Source organism: Lytechinus pictus, chromosome 19 (genome assembly GCF_037042905.1).
Source record: "Lytechinus pictus isolate F3 Inbred chromosome 19, Lp3.0, whole genome shotgun sequence".
NCBI lineage: Eukaryota > Metazoa > Echinodermata > Echinoidea > Temnopleuroida > Toxopneustidae > Lytechinus > Lytechinus pictus.
This window is the reverse complement of record NC_087263.1, coordinates 7,747,493-7,769,335: the sequence shown is the minus strand read 5'-3', so window position 1 is coordinate 7,769,335 and position 21,843 is coordinate 7,747,493. Positions and strand designations below refer to the sequence as shown.

Genomic DNA, 21,843 nt, shown 5'->3' with positions numbered 1-21,843 from the left:
GTAGTAGTAGTAGTAGTAGTAGTAGTATAGTAGTAGTAGTAGTAGTAGTAGTAGTAGTAGTAGTAGTAGTAGTAGTAGTAGTAGTAGTAGTAGTACTAGTAGTAGTAGTAGTAGTAGTAGTAGTAGTAGTAGTAGTAGTAGTAGTAGTATCAGTAGTAGTATAGAAGTGGTAGTAGTAGTGGTGGTGGTAAATTACAGCCTTTGACATTGAAATATCGAAATATCACATTGTACCTGCAAGTCCCTCCCCTATGATCCCGACGAATTAGAAGAAAAATGTCCTTATTTTTTTTAATATAACCCCATCTTCTGCCATTGTATATTACTCCTAGCCTGTACGTTGACTAAATTTAATATGGCGATCATCTTTTCCAAGAATGCAAGTACCTCAATTCTTGTTTGATGTAAAGCTTTACTTCATCTTGAAAGGAACTCACCCGTAAAATATTGATGAACACACGAATACATACACAGAGCAGGTGGATACTTAGGTCTTAATATTTCATTGAATGGGCAGAAGCAACTGAGGCATAATATGGGGCAGGTCTATATACACTCGCCTCTTAGCAGTAAGAGACCACGGAAGTCGGGAAGAGGGAGGGGATTTCTTCAATAAACGTGTACAAAAATTATCATAAATGATTGTGCTTTTACATGGTCAGCCCCAAACAAACACACACACACGCATCCCACACATTTTCAAAACCACTCCGCGGACTCTGTTTAGTAGCCCCCTCCTCCCCGCAAAATAAGGGGATATTTTGATTGACAAATTATCATAATACCGTCATAGCCCACACACAAAATAATGTAACAACCCGTATAAATACAAAGTGATATGTTAAACCAAAATTAAAGGACAAATTCACCCCAAGAAAGAAATTATTTGAATAAAAAGACAAAAATCCAACAAGCATAACACTGAAAATTTCATCAATTTCGGATGTAAAATAAGAAGGTTATGACATTTTAAAGTTAATTTCACAAAACAATTATATGCACATCCTGGTCTGTATGCAAATGAGGGGACTGATGACATCACTCACTCACTATTTATTTTGAATTTCATTATGAAATATTCAAATTTTCTCCTTTTTGTCCTGTGAAACAAAGTATCATTTAGTTTCGTTCCTCTCTGAACACCTGGAATTGCCATTGTCTTAACATTTTTATGATCAGTCAAGTTGGTCCTTATTGTCAAATCTGTAAAATTGAAATATCGTATATTTCAAACAATAAAAAAAAGAAAAAGAAATAGTGAGTGAGGGACATCATCGACTCCCTAATTTGCATGTCATTGAGTTGTGCATAACTGTTTTGTGAAAAATAAGCAAAACTTTAAAATGTCTTAACTTTCTTATTTTACATCCGATTTTGATGAAATTGTCAGTGTTATGCTTTTTTTATTCTTCTCGACTGATTTAAATTGACATTTTTCTGGGGTGGACTTGACCTTTAATAAATCGACATGATTCATAATATTTGTTACAGTTTATGAAGCGGCACGCACAATATCTCAAAACGTACTTTTGCTTACACACTACATTCCAGAAAAAAAAAACCATGAGCCCCACATATTTGTTTTCACAACTTAGATAAATGGTTTATCGACACCATCGTGGAGTTGAAAAGACATGACTAATGACTCTGAAATAAAAATGTAAAAATTGCGTTAATAAAAAGATTTATAGATGAGTTTCTGCGCAAATCGTTTATCTGGCAGATTTTAGATTTCATGAAATTCAGTAAGTTTTCAATCAGAGAAAAGATTTCCCTCAATAATCAGATTTTTAATTAACACATTGTGATATCTTTGTCTGAAAACCGGGGTTCTCTAAGTTTTCTGGGATAAACTGTAACAACTGGATATGTATATTGTACAAGCTAAGAAAAAAAAACATTAGTTTAGTCAACGTCTGGGAACCGTTTTAAATAGAATCATATATATACAAACGCACGTTGATTTCAGTATAGCTCTAAACTGCATGTTATTGCAAATTTGTTTTTTACGAAACGGGCCCCAACCTATATTATATATACAAGCAGATGGATGTTTAACACTATGGAAAACAAATATGGATATCTTTTGACGAACACTTTGGTAGGTCCATCGACTAACCAAATGATCAAAACTTCTGGGGTGTATTCAAGAATTGCTTCAAGTTGACATATCTCAATCACAGCATACGAAAGGCCTAAAAATTAAAACGAAGCATTGGCATACTTAAAACGCTTTTGCTGTATAAAGGTATTATTAATATTAATGGGTTTTAAATCTGGGGTTGTCATTTTTCTTTCAAGCAATCTGTTTATGATGACAATTCTTCTCCTGCAATCATTTTTGTTTGTTATAATTTGTTATCATTTTTTTTATCTATGATTCATGCCAAAAATGTTTCTAATATTATTATGTTATGGAAAAATGTATTATACGACTGATACGAATAAAACAATAAAATCAAATCAAAATCAAGTCCTCGATTCGACAATAAAAAAGTAATTTGGATAAAATCACTTGCTCCTTGAGAATCACCTTACTTGCATCTCAGAAAATTCATGAAATTTTCCTTGAATAAGACGTTGGTGAAAGCATAAAGGAATGGATTGATGGCGGAATTCGACCAAAGAATAAGAGAGGCGACATTATCTACCACTACGCTGTAGTTTCCCGTTGAAGTCACAAATATATAGCAATGGTAGATGTAGAATGGAGACCAACATAACACAAAGACTATCAGTAGAAGTGTCAAGAACCTTGCGAATTTTCGATGTTGGAGACTTGTTGTGCTGCTTCTGTGTATCCGCATGTCATTATATCTAACCGAGCTGGTCCGGTGGTGTTGACGACCGCCTATAGGCAGTTCTCTGGAACCTAGCGGGTCAAGAGTAAGTGTAGTCTGGAAGGTACTTGAACGTCTCTTTAGTTGGGAGTAGACTTTGAGATTGAGAAAAAAGACGCTGAGGCCAGGCAGTAAGTATCCTATAACGAACATCACCGAGATAATGGCAACATTATTCCCATAGCCAAGGTCACAGGAGGCGATTCTTTCTTCGTCGCGGAGGAAGTCAGTTCTGGAAGAGAAGGTTAGGGCAAGGGTTGCATGTGAAGCTATGCAGATTGTCCACAGAATACTGCAAATGATGGCTACCTGCTTGAAGGTTTGTCTTGAACGATGTCGCAGTGGGTTCTGTACCATAAGACACCTGTCGACGCTTATGGCAATGATCGTCAACATCGAGACATTCGTTGCAGAGAAGTCCAACACCCAGGCTAAAATGCACATCCAACCGCCCAAACTCCATGTTCTTGTGTAAAATATTTCTGCGTTAATCAACAAAACGACACCAACCAGGAGATCTGCAAAAGCTAGGTTGAGGATGTAGGCGTGGGTTATGCTTTCTCGAATTCTCCTATCCCTTCCATATGCCATCAGGACGAATGTATTCCCGATGAAAGTTATGATCATACAAGGTATATAGAAGACGGTGACCAATATGTAGCGAAGAGGAGAAGCTCCATGATTTTCATCAAATACATCGTCGGTAAAATTATGATCCTGCATCATTATCAAATGTCATCTGAACGCAATCATATGAAAATCTAGGCCTTATTATCCTGTACCGTATTAAGCAGCTTCTAGCTGTCGATATTTCGGTCCAATTAATACGCCATATATTCTCGACTATAATCTCTGTTGCGGCACCTCAATAGATCACTTCAGAAGTGAGGCGGTTGAAGTCAACTACATCCAATATCCCCTTATCTAAATAGATGAGAATGACGACGGCAGCGAAATGCCAAAATAATTTGTTTTCCCAGGAGGGAACGAGAAGAACCATTGAGAATCGACGTGGGCCTCATAATAATACATATTATATGAGCGTCCTGCCAGAGTAATTCTTTTTAACCTATAAGCTACCAGGTTCTAGTTAACCTAATAATAGTATATATGCAGCAGTACGAACTTGAAATGCATGGTGCCAGCAAACAACGTTATAGAACAATATCAAGATACTCGGCTCTTCCATTAATAACGTGTCAACGGTAATGATGCTGGTAGTCTAATAACCTCGATATGTTCTTGTGTTTTGTTTTTCTTTTCTCCTTTTCACTTCATTGAAGGTGTCAGACCTTCAAGTATGTACTTGTGACGTGCATGTTATTTATTGCATCCATTAGTGCAAATTATAGGTGGGATGATTTTCAAGTCAAATGTATAGATTATATGACGGAAATAAAACTAAAAGACAATAAGGTAGCACTTCATCATTATTTTCATGTGTCATTAAATTCGATTTTTCCACAAAATTTCACTAATGCTCCATAAAATATGCAAAAATTTATTTTAAGACCCATGTGGTGCAGTGATCCAGCCAAATTTTAATCCCCATCGATATTGTGCCCCCTCAATCCTTATCACCTCTTTTGTTCTGAATATCAAATATATATATATATTCATATATAAAGATGATAATTGAGGGATTGAGGGGGCACAATATCGATGGGGATAAAAATTTGGCTGGATCATTGCACAAGGCATTCCGAAAATACTATAACATCTTACATCTTCCTTCCTTTCATCTTTTCCTTTATGTACTTGTTCAGTGCTTTGCGGATTAGTTCCGGGGCAGTGGCGGCAGGAGGATTTTAAACCTAGGGGAAGGCAAAAGAACATTGGGGGAGGTGCCTATATCACAAATTCGAGCGAGAAGCGTGAGCTAATTTTTTTTCAATGTAGGCACTGCTGACTTGAAAATTGACCTGTTAAGGACTAGCTGTTTGCATTGGATCATGAAGATTCACCAAATAAATAATGCGAGCGCGAAGCGCGAGCTGAAAATGTTTGATATCCTGAGATAGCACTTTTTGTTATCATGAACTGGATGGCTATCTAACTAAACAATTGATGCGAGCGCGTAGCGCGAGCTGAAAATATTTGATTTATGAAAATTATGAATACGCTTAAAACGAATAATGAAAACTCTATTCGCGAGAAGCATATTGATTTGAACACTGGATTTTTATGCCCCATGTGAACAGATAATTTACTTATCTCAGTCAACAGTCCTGTTACTGCGAGCGCGTAGCGCGAGCGACATTTTGAATTTTATATAATGACCTGAAATATTTATACTGACATCATATTATTGGGAGCTAAAAGTGAATGGATAAGAAAATTTTCAAAATTTAAAGAACGAACAGCTATTTTGGAGCACTTTGCAGATTTAGGATGCTTATGACAACTTTAACTACACATCTTTTTTTTCCTTCAAAATTTCGGGGGGGGGGGGGGCAAGTGGGGGCCAACTTATTGGGGCAAATGCCTTCCGTGCCTCCCTCTTGGTGCCGTCACTGGTCCAGGGTGGAGCCCCCGGAACCTCGTTATATTTTTAAACATTGCAGATGGCTTTATTATCAAACCGCGGATACATACACAACGCAATGACTTCAAAGCAGTTGCGGATAATAAACGAAATATTTTGAGGCAGCACAACATAGCAAATGTGGTAAAATTTGTAAAAAGTCGCCAGTGAGCGAAGCAAGCCAGACAAATTTGGCCTTTTATAAAAATATTTTGAAATTAAATTCAAATTATGTGATAATAGCTTTGAAAATTTATACAAAGTAAACATTAAGAGGCTTTTTTGTACGGTAGCAGGCGTAAAGCTTTACTCATAGGTTATGATGATCGACATTAGGGGGATATAATAATTAGCCATTGGCTAAGCATTTTTGTCCTAATTGCGACCATTATTGCATACAATTTATCAAGCTTATAATATATGCCATCCACCTTTCTTCCCGTTCTTTTTTTTAAATCCTCGGCAGCCCTGTCGTGTTATTAAGATTTTTTGTTCTTGTCTCTTTTCTTCATATTCTGATTTTTCAATTTAGCTTTTGGCTCTACCTTCATTTCCGGTCTCTTTTTGCCTCTTTCTCCCATTTTCCCGCCATTCTCGCCTGTGCAATTGAATCATATCTTTTGATTTTATATCTTTCTCTTGCTATCATGCTAATGTATTAATATTTCAGGATATATTGTACTTTCTCAAATGTTCTTTCGTTCCTTTTCTCACTTTCCTTCCATTTTCTCTATCTATATGTTCCTGTCCCTTTCTTTACACTTTTCCCTTTCCCTTTCCCCTTTCCTCATTTTCTTTCTGTCTGTCTTTTTTTTTTTTTTTTTTTTTTTTTCTTTCTTTCCCTTTCTCTCTCTCTCCCTTTTCTCTTTTCCCCGTCCCCCCCCGGTGAAATCCGCCGGGGGGGGGGGGGGGGGGAGCTTGCCCCCCTGCCCCCCGCCTGTTACGCCACTGCAATAAAAACCCATTTCCTGTCCCTTTATACCTTTTTACGTTCAAACTTTCTCTGAGAATATCGCTCTTAAAAGAAAAAACGCCTGGAGAGAGTAACAACACAATGAACCAGTTTCCTGATAACTATGCAGTCCACCCCCCCAAAAAAAACTTTTAGTTTATAGGACCGCGCCTGACTGTAACCCTTTTCCTTCTCCTTTTCCTTAAATTCTTCTTCTCTTTCTTTTCCTCGTCTCTTCTAACATTACATGATTATTTATATGGAGGGGTGCAGAGCCCCAAGCCCTCCCCTCATTTCTGCGCGTGTGGATTGGACCTAAAACAGGACTTTATTTTTAGCGTTTTTTTCTACAGGCTTAATTTAATTCTGAGCTGGTTTAAAAAACAAATCCAATTATTCCCCATTTTCATTTTATTTACATTTCTTCCTCCTGTTATCATTTTTCTTCTTTCTTCTCTCCTTCATATTTCATTATTTTCTTTGGCTCTTCCCTCCTTTTTTTAGAGGAGGGGGCGGGACTCTCTATACAGGCCTATATATACTTGCACAACTTGGGACTTTTTCATCAAAAAGGAAACGAGATGAAGGGAAATATAGTTAGATCTAAGCTAGCCAAATGAAAAAAAACCACACAAAACAAACAGAAGAAAACAAAAGACAAAAGACCTATTTTCGATTTCCATGGTAACTCCTCCAACTCTAGCTTCAGCTCATTATAGCTTTACGTTTACGTGCTGGGGGTAACGGGCGCTGGGTGAGTTACCAGCTAGCGGTACACAGACTAGACGTAGACATACATGTACTGCAGATATATGCGAGATTACATTCGGAGTATTCGGCCTCCGTCCGTCTGGTGCTTGTACACTGGTGTATTAATTGTTGTACTGGTGAAGTGCATCAGATAAAAAATTGCTTACAGCGTGCAAATATTAACAGGAGACTTGAGTTTGAGTCGGGATCTTTTGACAAACATTCATTGGCGCCCATTCATTTGCTATTTCCTTAATTCTGCAGACTGATTGGGTGTGTTTTGTTTTGGTGAGTATATTATTAGTCTTCTGTTCTGCTTTGGTTTTGACTTCTGTCCGCAGTGTGAGAAGTGCATGAGACTCCTCCAAAAGACGCCGAGATGAGAAAGTGTTCGATGAATATGATCCGGTGGTACGTGCCTCTGAGCTTTGCAATTGCTTACGACATGCCTACACTCATACTATATTCATGATAGCGATAGTACGGCTGAAGTTGAAAAAAAAATGGATCAAAGCCAAGGCTATAAACTAAAGTGTTTGATGAACTGGTTAAGTGGTAATTTGACAACAATACGGGTATTGAAGAGGTATTATATTACTATTAGCAAAGTAGCAGATAATTGATAGTCAAAATGATTACTTACTGTATTGACAACCTGTACCTGGACGTACTGTTTCCCAGGAGGGGGGGGGGGCACTCAAAATCTCAAATTGTATTTTGATGGGGGTGTGCCTCATGAAACCCTGCAAAAAAGTGAAATGGGGGTCTAAGGAACTGACTATACAAAGGTGAATACGGGGTCTTGGGAGCTGAATATATACCGGGCGGTTACCTCAAGTGATGATCGTGGAGCCTGCATGAACATCACTTGAGGTACCGGGCGGTGTGATAAACGGTCTACGCAACAGGATCGCGGTACAGTAGGTACGGTGTACGCTAGTGCTGTACATCATATTATTATGTGGGCTCTAGTGGCGCATGCATGGAGCTGTTGGCGGAGGGAGTTGTGAAGCCATGCATGCAGCTCTTGCATGTGCGGTGCTCGCGCTTGACAATTTTGGCAGGGCTAGGGAACTGAGATGTTTCGTAACAGGTTTTTCTGAATGGAAATTTTGTCATTCGGAGTATCTAGAGAACCGAAAATTAGGTCTGAAAAAAGGGGTCATCAAAGCGGCACGTCCCCGGTACCACCAACATACATGTATGTGAGTTCCCCCTCCACCCCCCCGGGTCTATTTCCTGCAGCTTCGCTTTTTGAGCCATCCGGCTTGCCTCAATGTCGATATTATAGCACTAGTTGGTAGCAGCAGCTCACCAACCTTATTATCATGCTTTAACAGAGGCCCACTGAGAGTATACCTATATAATTATGTCAGCTACACGCACATTATGTAGGAGATCATTTGGATATATGGAAACTGGTATGGAGATTAGGGGGGGTACGACCCCCCCCCCCAAAAAAAAAAAAGATAAAGAAAAAAAGAATGGAAAACAATGAGTAAAATAGGTTGAAAGGAAAAGGAGTCATATGTTATTTTCTGAATCGATCAATTTATCACAAAATAAGCTCTTAATTAAAGCGCAGTAGAATATATGAACATATTTTCTGCGCTATACAAATCTATTTAAAATTAGGTTATCAGTATAAAAAGCTCAAAATTTTTGCTCGCTCGCAACTTAAATAAAATGTTGCTGCTGTGTAGTGTGTGCGATGTTTTGCCCCCTCAAAAGTTTTGGCTCAACATGCCACTGACAACAATTCACACTGCACGCTCTCAACCCTGGTCACTCCATTTCATGACAATTTTGCCACACAAAGGCACACGGCACATATAATGTGAACTTTTGATATTCCTCCACGTTGACAGTGATTGGCTAATCGCTTAGTCCCTCTTTTCCTATTTAAAAATCTGGTTAGTTATAGACGATACAGCTCTGATGTAGCACCACAATATTGAGCCAGCTAATTCTGCTTTAATAGTAGCCTGGCCAGATTGAACCATGCATGAATGTACATGCAGTTCGTAGGCCGACATCTGTATACAGCTGTGAGTGTGAAATGTGTTGTAAAATGTCCTGGTCTGAAAAGGTACATATTTACTATACATACGTAGCTAGAGAGAGAGAAAGAGAGACACCGTTCTCACTACCGTCCTAAAACTAGTTTACTGGACACTAGTTTAATGGAAACCAATAACGTTAACGTTTAATGAGATCGGTAGAAGTGGTCTTGGAAGGAAGCGATCTTCCAACCCGGTTCAGGAAACTACCTCGCGATGTAGTTTTTAAGATCGCTTTGCCTCGTTACACTGGTTTTAGCAAGCGCGCTACTCTGCATGCTGTATTTTGAATGCCTACATGTATGCTGCGGTTTCAAATTTCGCACGAAACATGTCACCCCACTGAAAGTGTTCTCATAGCAACAAGACCGCTTTGCCTGAAGTGGTTTTGAAAACCACTTTTGGGTGATCAAATGGGAACACTAACAATGCGATCTTCCAAACTGGTTTCCTGAACCGGTTTTAAGTAAACTATAGTTTTAGAAAGTATAATGAGAACGATGTCAGAGAGAGAGAGAGAGAAAGGGAAGAATGATATGAATCTGTATTCCAGTTTGAAGCGACCTTCCTTGCTATTTATCCTCAGATGAGTGGATAAATTGTTTGAGTATCTCAAATTATTGTTGTCAGGTTTCCCAGGCCAGCTGTAGACAGGTCAGGGTCAAACAATGAGTAGAGACTTAGATTGAGAAGGAAAAAAATTCATTATTAGTTGGTAATTCTACAATCCTTGGGAAAGAACACTTTCATAGGACGCATTAATGGTAAATAAACGTAGTAGTAGTAGTAGTAGCAAATGATCATAGTAGGCCCTATGTAGTAGTGGTAGTGATAGTGGTAGTAGTATTACAAGTAGTATAGTAGTGGTAATGGTAGCTGTATTTGTAGTACATGTAGTAGTAGTAGCAGCAGCAGCAGCAGCAGCAGCAGCAGCAGCAGCAGCAGACTATAGTAGTGGTAGTAGTAGTCGTAGTAGTAGGAATGGTAGTAGCAGTAGTAGTAGTAGTATAGTAGCAGCAGCAGCAGTAGTAGTAGTAGTAGTAGTATAGTAGTAGTAGTAGTAGTAGTAGTAATAGTAGTAGTAGCAGTAGTAGTAGTAGTAGTAGGCTTACATTACATGTATGTATTAATGTATTAATTGAGTATTCTCATTATTTGCAATATTTTGCATATATGTGTAAATATTTGTACATGCAGGCTTAATAGGCTATAAGTACATACATGTACCTGTATCTCTTAAAAGTCGAATTACAAATTACGAAATAACAAAGGTTATCGATATCATTAAGTGGCAAAATACAAGTGATTATCTACAAGACTAGCGATTTAAAAGATGTTATCGATTACAGCCCTAAATACTAGTAGTAGTAGTATTACTTAGTAGACTATAGTAATTTTACATACATGTAATAGTAGTCGTAGTTGTAGTAGTAGCAGTAGAAGTAGTAGTGGTACTAGTAGTAGTAGTAGTAGTAGTAGTAGACTAGTAGTAGTAACAGTAGTAGTAGTAGTAGTAGTTGTAGTAGTAGTAGTAGTAATAGTAGTAGTTGTAGTAGTAGTAGTTGTTAGTAGTAGACTAGTAGTAGTAGTAGTAGTAGTAGTAGTAGTAGCAGCAGCAGCAGCCGCAGCAGCAGTGGTTGTATAGTAGTAGTAGTAGTAGTAGTTGCATCAGTAGTAGTAGTAGTAGTAGTAGTAGTAGTAGTAGCATCAGTAGTAGTAGTAGTAGTAGTAGTAGTAGTAGGCTATAGTAGTTGTAATAGTAGTCGTAGTAATAGTAGTAGTAGTAGCAGTAGTGGTAGTGGAGTAGTAGTAGTAGTAGTAGTAGTAGTAGAAGTAGTAGTAGTAGAATAAGTAGTAGTAGTAGTAGACTTGTAGTAGTAGTAGACTAGTAGTAGTAGTAGACTACTACTACTACTAGTTGTAGTAGTAGTAGTAGTAGTAGTAGTAGCAGTAGTAGGCCTACATTACATGTATGCTTACATGTACTTGTAGTATTAGGTTCATTAATTGAGTATTCTCATTATTGCATATATAATATATGTAAATACATGTATTTGTGTATGCAGGTCTATATAATATACATGTACATGCATGTACCTCTTAAAAGCCGCATTACAAATTATGAAATTACAAAGTATACATCTAGATTGTCAAAACTTTAATTCTGGTATTAATTCATATATGAAGTTGAAAAAAAAGAACGAGCATGATGATTTTGCCAATATGTTGAAATTGAGTTTTGGCTTTAAATCGTGTTGGCTATATAAAACTCGTTTAGGGGGACGAGGGGCAGGAGGAGGGGGGGGGGTCATCTTGCTCAAATATTTTCTGCAAGCTCCCCATTTATTTGTACCCAACTTTGTACATAGATAGGAAGTATATGAACAAAAGAAGAAATTAATTTATCACTAGACCAAGGTCTAATATTTATGGTCCCCCTTTTTTTTTCTTCAAAATCTAAAGTTGAAGATTCAGGGAGAAGTTTTTGAATTCAATTTTTTAAAATATATTTTTGAGCTGTGGATACAGCTGGCATACTGTACAAAATGCATACTCCTGTTTTGGCACTCATAATTTCCCCATTCTTCTTGTGTTTACATAGCCCAATACATATAATTGGTTGGTTGCACCCACTCTCCTTGTGATCCATCTTTGTTAAATAGAAGAGGTATTTTGTACGTGTTTGTATTACAATTTATGTGCCATGCATGATTTCTTAGGCTTGCATTGTACATGTTCTATGGTGATTTTAATACATGGTACATGTACATGTAGGCGTTTCGTACAGCTGTTCATAAAGTTATGAGGGCTTGTAATGTTATAAAAGGCCGTGTTTATTAATTGCGCTCAAGTTTTAAATAAATTTTCATGTTCACAGAGACTCCAACCCAAAACACCTTCTGATCTGGAGATTCTCCCGCCTGGATCCCCTAGCAAACTGGAGACTCTAATTTGATATTTTTTGCGCACATCACGAGCGCGAAGTCCCTTGCGGCGGGGGTCCTGAATGGGCCCACTCAAAGGGTCCAGGAAGCTCTAGGGTTCTAAATGCTCTCTTATGCTATATCAGGCTAATTTTTTATGATGATGGCATCAGTAGCGTATTGAGCTAAAAATTTCGAAGGGGCTATAGATATGGCATATCGCGTAAAATTGATAAACAGTTGCGAGCGAGCGAAAATTTTGATGTTTTATTTCAGAAATCCAATTTTGTTATAGATTTCGACACATTAAAAAATGATAATAGTTTTTTATCACATTTCACCCTCATGACTTTTTTGCCCCCCACCCATCTGTACGACTTAGGAGGGTGCCAAGTAATTAACAATTGAATGAATCAAATCATACATTTTGGCTTGATAAAACTTAATAAAACTTTTATGCATGCATATAAAATTGATAAGCATCTACAAAATCAAACAGTGAAGACATACTACCTCACGGCCTTAAAATTGACATTTCCATCCATCTTGTCTCAATACTTGATGATCTCTGGAGTAAGATTACGCCATAGCGATGGGCGAGATCGCGCGCAGCGTTGACGCTCTACTTTAGTCTTAACTTGAATATCGGCTTGGATATGAAAATTAAATTCCGGTTTTCAAAAAGGTGTTTGGGCGGGAGAAAGATAATTTAAAGCGGGAGAAAATACATCCTATGCGGGAGACACAGGGCCTGGGCAGGAGATATAAAATCTCAAGCGGGAGAACGGGAGATTTTGCGAAAAAGGGCTTTCGGCGGGAGTCTCCCGCCGAAAGCGGGAGTGTTGGAGTCTCTGTGTTCAGCTGTAAGGGCCAAAATTAAACAACCAGGTTAATGGAGTGTAAGCTAGAGCTAATAGCTGGCTATTTTTTCCCAGTCTTTCAAAGAACAAAGTTACATGTACCAAGAAATCACACAAGTGATAGCCATCTGTGCTATCTGCCAAGATGTGTCATAACAGGACCGCGGATAAAGCATTTAAATCTCAATCCAACTTTGACAAGCTCGTTGCATGGCTGTGGAGGACAGCATTGGGATACTTGACCATACACATATTCCAGGGGTGAATGCCTACCCTTGCTTGTAGTTGTAATGGAAAAAGATAACAGTGGACAAAATGATGAAAAAGAAATAGAGAAGGGAAAAAAATTATACACTATAACTTATAATTCATGCCAGGTATCCATTTAATCTCTCCTGGGTTGAGTGCAGCACAAATTGCTGAAGAAAAGTGATGTCTGGAGCAGGATTTGAACCCATGACTCTGTGACTCGGGCCACCCAAAAATTCATATAATATTTTTTGGTGACCCAATTTTAAAATTTGGTGGCCCGAAAAAATAAAGAAAAACATTAAAAAATAATAAAACATACTTTTACAGGGGTGTGAGAGTTCAGATTTTTTTTGTTTTGATTTTCAGCTTAATTTCATCTTATTTTTGGCTTTCCTCTGTACAAAAAAATGTGGGAGTTCTTTCTATTTAAAGACTTTTACAACTCTCTTCAGCTTTTTTCAGATCGTTTTATTTTTGATCACTCACATCCCTGCTTTAATTCTGCAGCCACGACCACAAAGTTACTTTCACTTTGTTGTACATCTTGTGTGTAAACCTTGTTGCTGTTATATATTTTGAAAATATTGTGGCTTGCTCAAGTACTACTATTTCTCAAATTTTCCAAAAATATGCAAAGCGTCCTGAGTTCAACCCCTTCAGAATTATAATACTTTTAATGCCAATGCAATCAATAACCCGGAAATGCAATACACTGCTGGCTACCGGAAGACAAAGAATAGAAAGCAAAATGCAACAAAATCTACCCTGAATCTTATTGTAATATGCCCATAGGCGAATAAAAGCTCGCTGAATAGTGATGTTATGACGTGCATCAAATACTCCCACGTAATGAACTGAATATTGGATGACTTCTACTTGAAAAGAAGTTCAAACAACTTTCGCACACATATACAATTTATATTATGAAACGGGACACTCCTGTAGATTCTTTTTTGAAGTGGAATTTTAGAAAGATTAATACCGGGGAATTGAGATTATGAAGTTGAGATGAAAAGGTGCAGGAAGTCGAAGTAGAATATGAAAAAAATCTTTACTTTCATTTTATCTTTTATAGGAAGGGGCTTCAAGACAAGAGGTAAATGATATTACTGTAGATGTTTTCAGGGTAGTTTTTTAGATCTACAGTTTGCTTTAGATTTGGTAGAGGCCTTTTTTGTGATGCTGTAATATTTGATCATTAATATTTTTTATTTTATTTCTTATTTCTTTCTTTATTTTGTAGGGGGTGGGTATTTATTTTTTTTTTTGTTCTTTCATTTTTCGAATAATTTCTTTCTCTTTCTCTTTCTGTGCCTGCTTGTTTGTTGGTTTCATTGTTTGTTTTTTCTCTATTGATATACAGTTTACAGGGAATTTCTGTGTATATATCTGTGGAAGAATCAACTTCTAACTTGCTTTTTATAAAGGAAAAAGTTTGATTTGATAACTTTTTGAATGGTGATTTCGCCTCTGTTTGCTCACCATAAATGGATCAATGTAATTTTCCCAGAAAAGCTTGAAAGAGTGGAATGTCCTTGCTCGGGCAAAAACTTACTCATTTTTTATCGGATGGGGGTGGGGTTCCTTGTTTTAGTAATTATCAATTTTCAGTGACCTACATGTATACAAGGCATTTTAGCAGCTAAATAAAAAGTCATATTTCACATGCTACTTCCCAAGCTAACATTTGCCATTTTACCCTCTTCCATGTTTCGCCTATTGGAACAGATCGAGGGCAACATTTGCCTCATTCCTGTCAATGCATTCCGCAGTAAGGCCGATTCTGATCCGGTTGGAACCAGTTTGTGAAGCGACGCAATGAAGATTACAGTGTCACACGGTGCAATCACAATGTGTTCACATAGTGGACTAGGTGGAAATATTATTCACACTGTTAAAATGCCCAATTTCTACAGTGTGGAAATATTTTCACACTGTGGACACCTCGACAGTGTGACTGTTCACAGCGTGTTCACACGGGCGATTGTGCGAATATGCTAAATTTCTACAGTGTGGAGATATTTTTTTTACACTGTGGACACCTCGACAGTGTGACTGTTCATAGCGTGTTTATATGGGCGATTATGTGAATATGTGTGATTCACACTGTTGAAATGCTTGAATTTTAACAGTGTGAAGGTGATGTCACATTATGTGCCACACTGTGAACACACTGTGGCACACACTGTGAACACTGTGTTCTTTCCAGGAGGATGATGCATGCGCTCCCAACTGATCAAATTCAAGCGCAAGTGTTAATAGGCATTTATTTGTGTGCGTCAAGCATGGTGCGCACATGTGTACTAACAATTTTAGTATTTGTGATTCGATCATCAAGTTCAAGAATAACCTGAAATCCGAAATACATCTAGCTAGACATACAATACATTTGAATTACAATAGGCCTATTAATCAGCTTTGCTATTGACTAGCATTAAATTTTAGGAGACACCTGACATGTACAAATTTACCTCAGTAGACCCGTATTGCCCTCGCCAAGCAAGACTCGGGGCAATGTGAACCCATTTTCATAGGAAATACATACATGTACCGGGTATCTCCCTCATAGTCAGTAATATTTTAAAAATATCTGAAATGTAATATGTATCAATATATTTTCATCGACATTCGGTTTTTATTCATCATGGAATGTGATTAATATTTGAAGAGGATGTTTACTTTGGAAGTTACATGTAAGCTAACAAATATTAACAAAGGTGTGTTGGAGTGTATTCAGGCATCTGAATCAATTAGGGGCATATTTATTTGCTTTTTGTCTTTGTTTGAATAAGCCCAAGCACTTGAAATTGAAAATAGTTTCATAATCAAGCCTAATATTTGTTCATATTGTTTTAGCAAACAATTTCACAATATTGTGCAGCTTTCCATTAACTCACTATTACACTATAAAAGCAGAGAACAATAGATTCAGTGAACTTTTATTAGTATCATAATGAGTCAAAGAATTTTGCCTGCTAGTGTATTTTACATGTATACTGTATACTTGTTTTACACAGTACTGGGATAGTGATGGAACAGATCTATAATTCAAATTGTTCAAATCCATGAAATTGTTTCTTTTCATACTTTCAGGTACATCTACAGGTGTATGTGAGTCATATCTTTATGACATAATGTCAACCACCTCCGCAAGAGCCTATACCTTAGGAGTGGAAGCAATCTGAACCAGCTACCCGTACACAGATAGGGGCTCGGCATTCTATCATTTAAGATGGCATACCACTTCTGAATGAGGCATCCTTTTCTTCCTGATTTGCCGTTGCTTCTTTAAAGGTAACATACATTTCATGCAATGTTTATTTTATTGTGTTGGAAATTAGAATTGACTTTAGTGTTAGACACCGGTAGATCTACACTATTTAGCAAGTTTTCACAATTACGATGAGATTAATTTTATAACCATAGTAAATCTATTGAAAATGCTATCACAATTATGAGCAGGTGAGAGGTCTTGCACATGCTGTTTGTCCAGAGTCACTGACTTGTTTTGATTCACTGATTCTCAACAAAGACTGCTTTGTCATGAGGGACTTTTGACACTGAATAGATATGCTATGTTCCAGAAAGTGTCTGCATAGTGGTTATACCAAAACTCCCTATGTTACATGTAGGCTCTGTATGTACATTCATGGAGGCATGGCGCCATCATAGTATTCAGTGTTGAGCTATCGATATGCATGTACAATGTATCCTGAACCCAACGCTCAGCAACCCTCACACGCAAAGAGCTGATTCAAATTGAAGCACAATGTTTAAATATGTCACTCTTACAAGTACAACAAGTTGTAATAAAAATTTCAACAATTTGAACTCTCCCAGCTGAGGTACTGTAGTTGAACCTCCCACAGTAGACTAGACACCTTCAAATTCAGGTTAGACCAACACTGGAAAATCTAGCATTATGTTTCTTTAGTACTCTTAAATACTAGCTGTAGATACAGCACTTGTCAGTCAAATATCACCTGATTGCTGATACAGCATTCTTCCAGTATTTGCATTGAAGTGGTATAAAGATAAGCATTTTTAAATAAACCTTTAAAATTGTTCAAAATTTTTGTAAACAACTTTATTAAAATACATGTAAAAGTAATTTCTATTTTTCTTTTCCAGAGCGGCTGATGTCTCCCTTTAAACTTTGAAAGATTCCATCATGATGACCTGAGTAGAAGAAGATTTCCTTGAGAGAGAATTCCTAGGATTATCAAGGATCTAACTGACAACAGTTCAGCAGCTGCCTCTGCTGCTGGTCAGCTGGCCAACACTAAAGCCTATAGAAGCTGCCTAATAACAACCAACCAAGAGGTGGCCATCACCATAGCCCATTGAAGCTGCCTTACAGCTGGCCAAGACTAGAATATCTATATTTCAGCCATTGGGAGTGTATGATCCTTGCCAGTCAGAAGAAAAAATTGACCCCCTGGTGAGTTAGTCACTATTAACTTTTTTTAATACTGTTTGACAATTTCTCTTTGACCAGTTTATACAATTTGAATGAAAATGTTTGTGTGTGGGTGTGTGTGAGCAAAAGACTTTCCGATGAATAGTGATCATGGAAGGTTTCGTGACAGGAATGACAATTTGTCAACTGAGAAATGCCAGATGAAACGGTTCCATGACACTTGCTCCGGCGACAATTGTTATACTGTGAAATCCACACACTAATGGAATGGCCAACTTCAACCCTAAATCTAATGTAAAATTATACCCCATATCCTAAACCTAACCCTACACCTACATGTAATTAAAACCCTAGTCCCTATTGCAACCCTTACCCTATACAATGTATATCTGAGACGAAATGAAGCCCGGAGCAATTGTTGCAGGAGCGAAATATGTACCTTTTGATCTTAAAATTCATCATGTTGATCTGTAAAAGTTATAGGTATCGGCCTATATATCATATTAAAGTTGTGTCTTATTCAATTAATTTTTTGAAAATTTGGTTAGGTGCAAAAATGTAGAATTTTTTTAACAGAATCTTTGCACAGGTCTCCAAAACTTTCAAAATTTTTTGACCTCTGTATGCATGTTCTATTATGTCTACAGTCATTTTCTTGTCAGTCTGTGTACTACTACACTATATTCGTGCATGGAAAATGACATACATGTACATGTATGAATTCAAAGGACTTTGAGGCTGTTCTCACTACGTTCCTAGAACTATATTTAGTGGAAACTAGTTTAACGCGTAGTGAGAACGGTCAAAGCGGTCTTGGAAGCGATCTTCCAAACAAGTTTGGAAAACCACCTCGCAATGTAGTTTTCAAGATCGCTTTGCCTCGTTAAACTGGTTTTAGCGTAAGTGAGGACACAACCGTTCTTCGGGAAGCGATCTTCGCACATTTTGAGCGCGCTACTCCACACGACAGGTGTAGAATGCCTATGCTGCGGTTTCTAATTTCGCGCGAAACGTGTCACCCCACTGAGAGCGTTTCCATAGCAACAAGAGCGCTTTACGTGAAGTGATTTTGAAAACCACTTTCATGTGATCAAGTGGGAACGCTAGCAAAGCGATCTTCCAAAGTGGTTTCCTGAATCGGTTTCCAGTAAACTAGTTTTAGAAAGCGTAATGAGAACGGCCTCTTTTACACAGTAATACAGTGTACATAGATCTGCAGAAAAAGTTTGGGTCAGCCCAGGGTAGTCAGTTGTGGGAATTAATACCCTTTCATAAACCCAATAAAACATATCCTCCAATTAGCAGCCTAAGAGTAATGCGGATAATTCAATAAAAATTGCGTTCACAAACTCCATAAATTATTTTTACGAGCGCCCGTCCTGAAAAAGGCGGATAATCATCATGACAACTGGACACGCCCCCTCCAATGCGGTTGTGTTGGAAAAGGGTGACCTTGTGACCGCACCATGGCAATTATCCGCATTATTTGGAAATACGTTCATAAACTCAAAATCTTGTCCCGATGCCGCTATTATGCGGATAATAGCAGCATCAGAATAATGCGGATAACTCTTGTCCTCCTCTGATTTTACGATCAAATTATGCTGCTATTAGCCGCATAATTGTGTTTTATTGGGTTTATGAAAGGGGTATAAGGGAATAACAGCAAAAGATAGAAATGACACAAATACAACACAAACAGAATACTGTACATGCACAGTAGGCCTCTGCTATAAAAGCACAAAACTGTATTAGTTTGGTTCACTGAATCTATTGTCCTCTGATTTTATAGTTATATAAAGAGTTGAGGAAATGCAGAAGGTGCATCGATGCTTTTGTTGTTTAATTCCTCTCTTTGTTTTTTTTTTCCTGTTATTTTTGTGCCCTGCACATACACGTACATTTTTTCATTTCAATGGGAAATTGTTCCCCTTCATTACTCCTTGAGGATCACACCAAAAATGTTATTTTCTTTTCATTCAGAAAAATGATGTCAAAATGCCCTGTATTGTCCATGAAGGGGAGTAAACCAAGGTCTTCATGCTAAATGATTTGTACTCTCTCTCACTTTCTGTTTATATTGTTTGTTATCTGATTTTCTTTTGTTTAAATTTGAATCACACCCTGAATACATAAAAACACATTGAAAACATGTAGTTCATACTATTGTTGATATAGGCCAACCCTCTACTGGTTATATATCCATTGTATGACGGTTTGTGAAGGCCAGTCTGTTGACACAATGCAACTAAGAGAAAAGAGATAAAAATGTTATCACTTATACAAATTATTAATGTTCATGGGTGCAATGCAATGGAGAGAATATACTTCATGAGGTGAAAAATGAAATAATCCATTTCCGTATTTTGTTTGTTTTATACATGACTAGCCGAATGGGTTTTTTAGAACATGGTCTAAAGTCTCTAGGTTAGGAACTTACTGAGGATTATTTTTACTTGGCTGTTTATGAGGAAAATTCTTAACATTGTCTTACCATGGACCTTTGTAATAGGTCCATGGTCTTACTTTATACTTCTTTATGCTATAAAAAGCATAGTGTAGTTGGCCTTTAATGCACTGCAAAGTTTCACAACTTCCTGATAAAAACAAAAAACATTTAACTATGCAGTAGGGCCTGTAGTCATGAGGAAAAAATGTTGGTCATGCCAGTATCTTTTGATATCCTTGATGTTGAATAATGTTTAAACCAAATGAGTGATAATCTATCTTGTTGTTTGCATGGATGTGGTGAAATATTACCAATCAGTAAGGTTATTCACACTGAGGCCATGGTACTTTATAGCTGGGGCTTAAAGGGATGGATGAACTTTGTTGATAACAGTGGATATCTAGATTGTGATATGATTTTGGCTGAAACTGAAAGACAAATAAAACTAACAAAAAAGTGATTGGCCATTTGGCTTTAGTAGAACTAAAGATCTTCGGGCCAGTACAGGTTACAGTTTGTAATTCAGAGTATATACTGATTTAAGACTTTCTTTACTATACAATACATGTAGCATTTTCCTTGGCTAAACAAAATGCTATACACATAGATTACTCTTATTCAGATCAGTTCCAAGTGTTTTACTTTATCAATCTAAATTCAAGCAAAATACATGTACTTAGTAAACTTATTTACCATTGTGGCATCATAAAGTCGAAGCCAAATAATTTGCTAAATATATTCAGCTGCATGCAGTATACATTACCTGTACGTTTCATTTATAAATGCATCGATGTACATGCATGTTTGAAAACTGCAGACAAGCCAGACGTAAGCCAGGTACCGGTACATCAATTTAGGGGGCGGATACTTATATTGAAAAGACACTTTTTTATAAACATACATGCAGATGATCGATATATTTTACTTTTAATTGCAGAAAACCAAATAAATAATTCAACTTTTGGCTTACAGTGTAAAATAAAAGTGAATACTGGTCCCGGGTCCTGTATATAGACTTGTTTAAAGGTCAAGTCCACCCCAGAAAATTGTTGATTTGAATCGATAGAGAAAAATCAAACAAACATGACGCTGCAAATTTCATCAAATTCGGATGTAAAATAAGAAAGTTATGACATTTTTAAGTATCGCTTATTTTTCACAAAACCGTTTATGCACAACTCAGCGATATGCAAATGAAAGAGTCGATGATGTCCATCACTCACTATTTCTTTTGTTTTTTATTGTTTGAATAATACAATATTTCGATTTTTACAAATTTGACATTAAAGACCAACGTAACTTAACCAAAAACTGTTAAAATAATGGTAATTCCACATGTTCAGGGAGAAATAAAACTTTGTTTCACTTGACAAGGAGGAGAAAATTAGAATATTTCATATTTCATATAATAAAATACAAAAGAAATAGTGAGTGGGTGACGTCATCAGTGTGCCAATTTGCATACCGACCAGAATGTGCTTATAACTGTTTTGTGAAATTAAGCGAAACTTTAAAATGTCATAACTTTCTTATTTTACATCCGATTTCGATGAAGTTTTCAGTTTTTTGCGTGTTGGATTTTCTCCTTTTTTTCAAATCAACATTTTGTTGGGGTGGACTTGTCCTTTAAATACAAAATGTCAAATGCACAATTTTCTGTAACAAGCTTTAATACCATCAGTCAATCAGGGGAGCTTTTCATGAAAGTTGTCAACACTGACTGGCTTTCTCCGACAGTTACCATAGTAACAGTCAGAGGCAAGTGCCTCACAACCAATCAAAACCAAGGATTTCTCTGAAATTGTCAGCACG

General features: G+C 37.2%; 1 protein-coding gene and 1 long non-coding RNA gene across 2 annotated transcripts; one reads left to right on the top strand and one right to left on the bottom strand.

Moving 5' to 3' along the window:
• LOC129282470 (octopamine receptor beta-2R-like) lies at positions 1–3,924 on the bottom strand. Its single transcript, XM_054918366.2, has one exon. It carries the CDS (start codon positions 3,564–3,566, stop codon positions 2,535–2,537), a length of 1,032 nt encoding a protein of 343 aa, XP_054774341.2. The 5' UTR covers positions 3,567–3,924; the 3' UTR covers positions 1–2,534.
• Positions 3,925–7,031: 3,107 nt separating this feature from the next.
• On the top strand, positions 7,032–21,006 carry LOC129283199 (uncharacterized). Its single transcript, XR_008586685.2, has 3 exons — positions 7,032–7,354; positions 16,256–16,456; positions 17,294–21,006. It is a non-coding gene; the product is annotated as an uncharacterized LOC129283199 (long non-coding RNA).
• Positions 21,007–21,843: the final 837 nt, after the last annotated feature.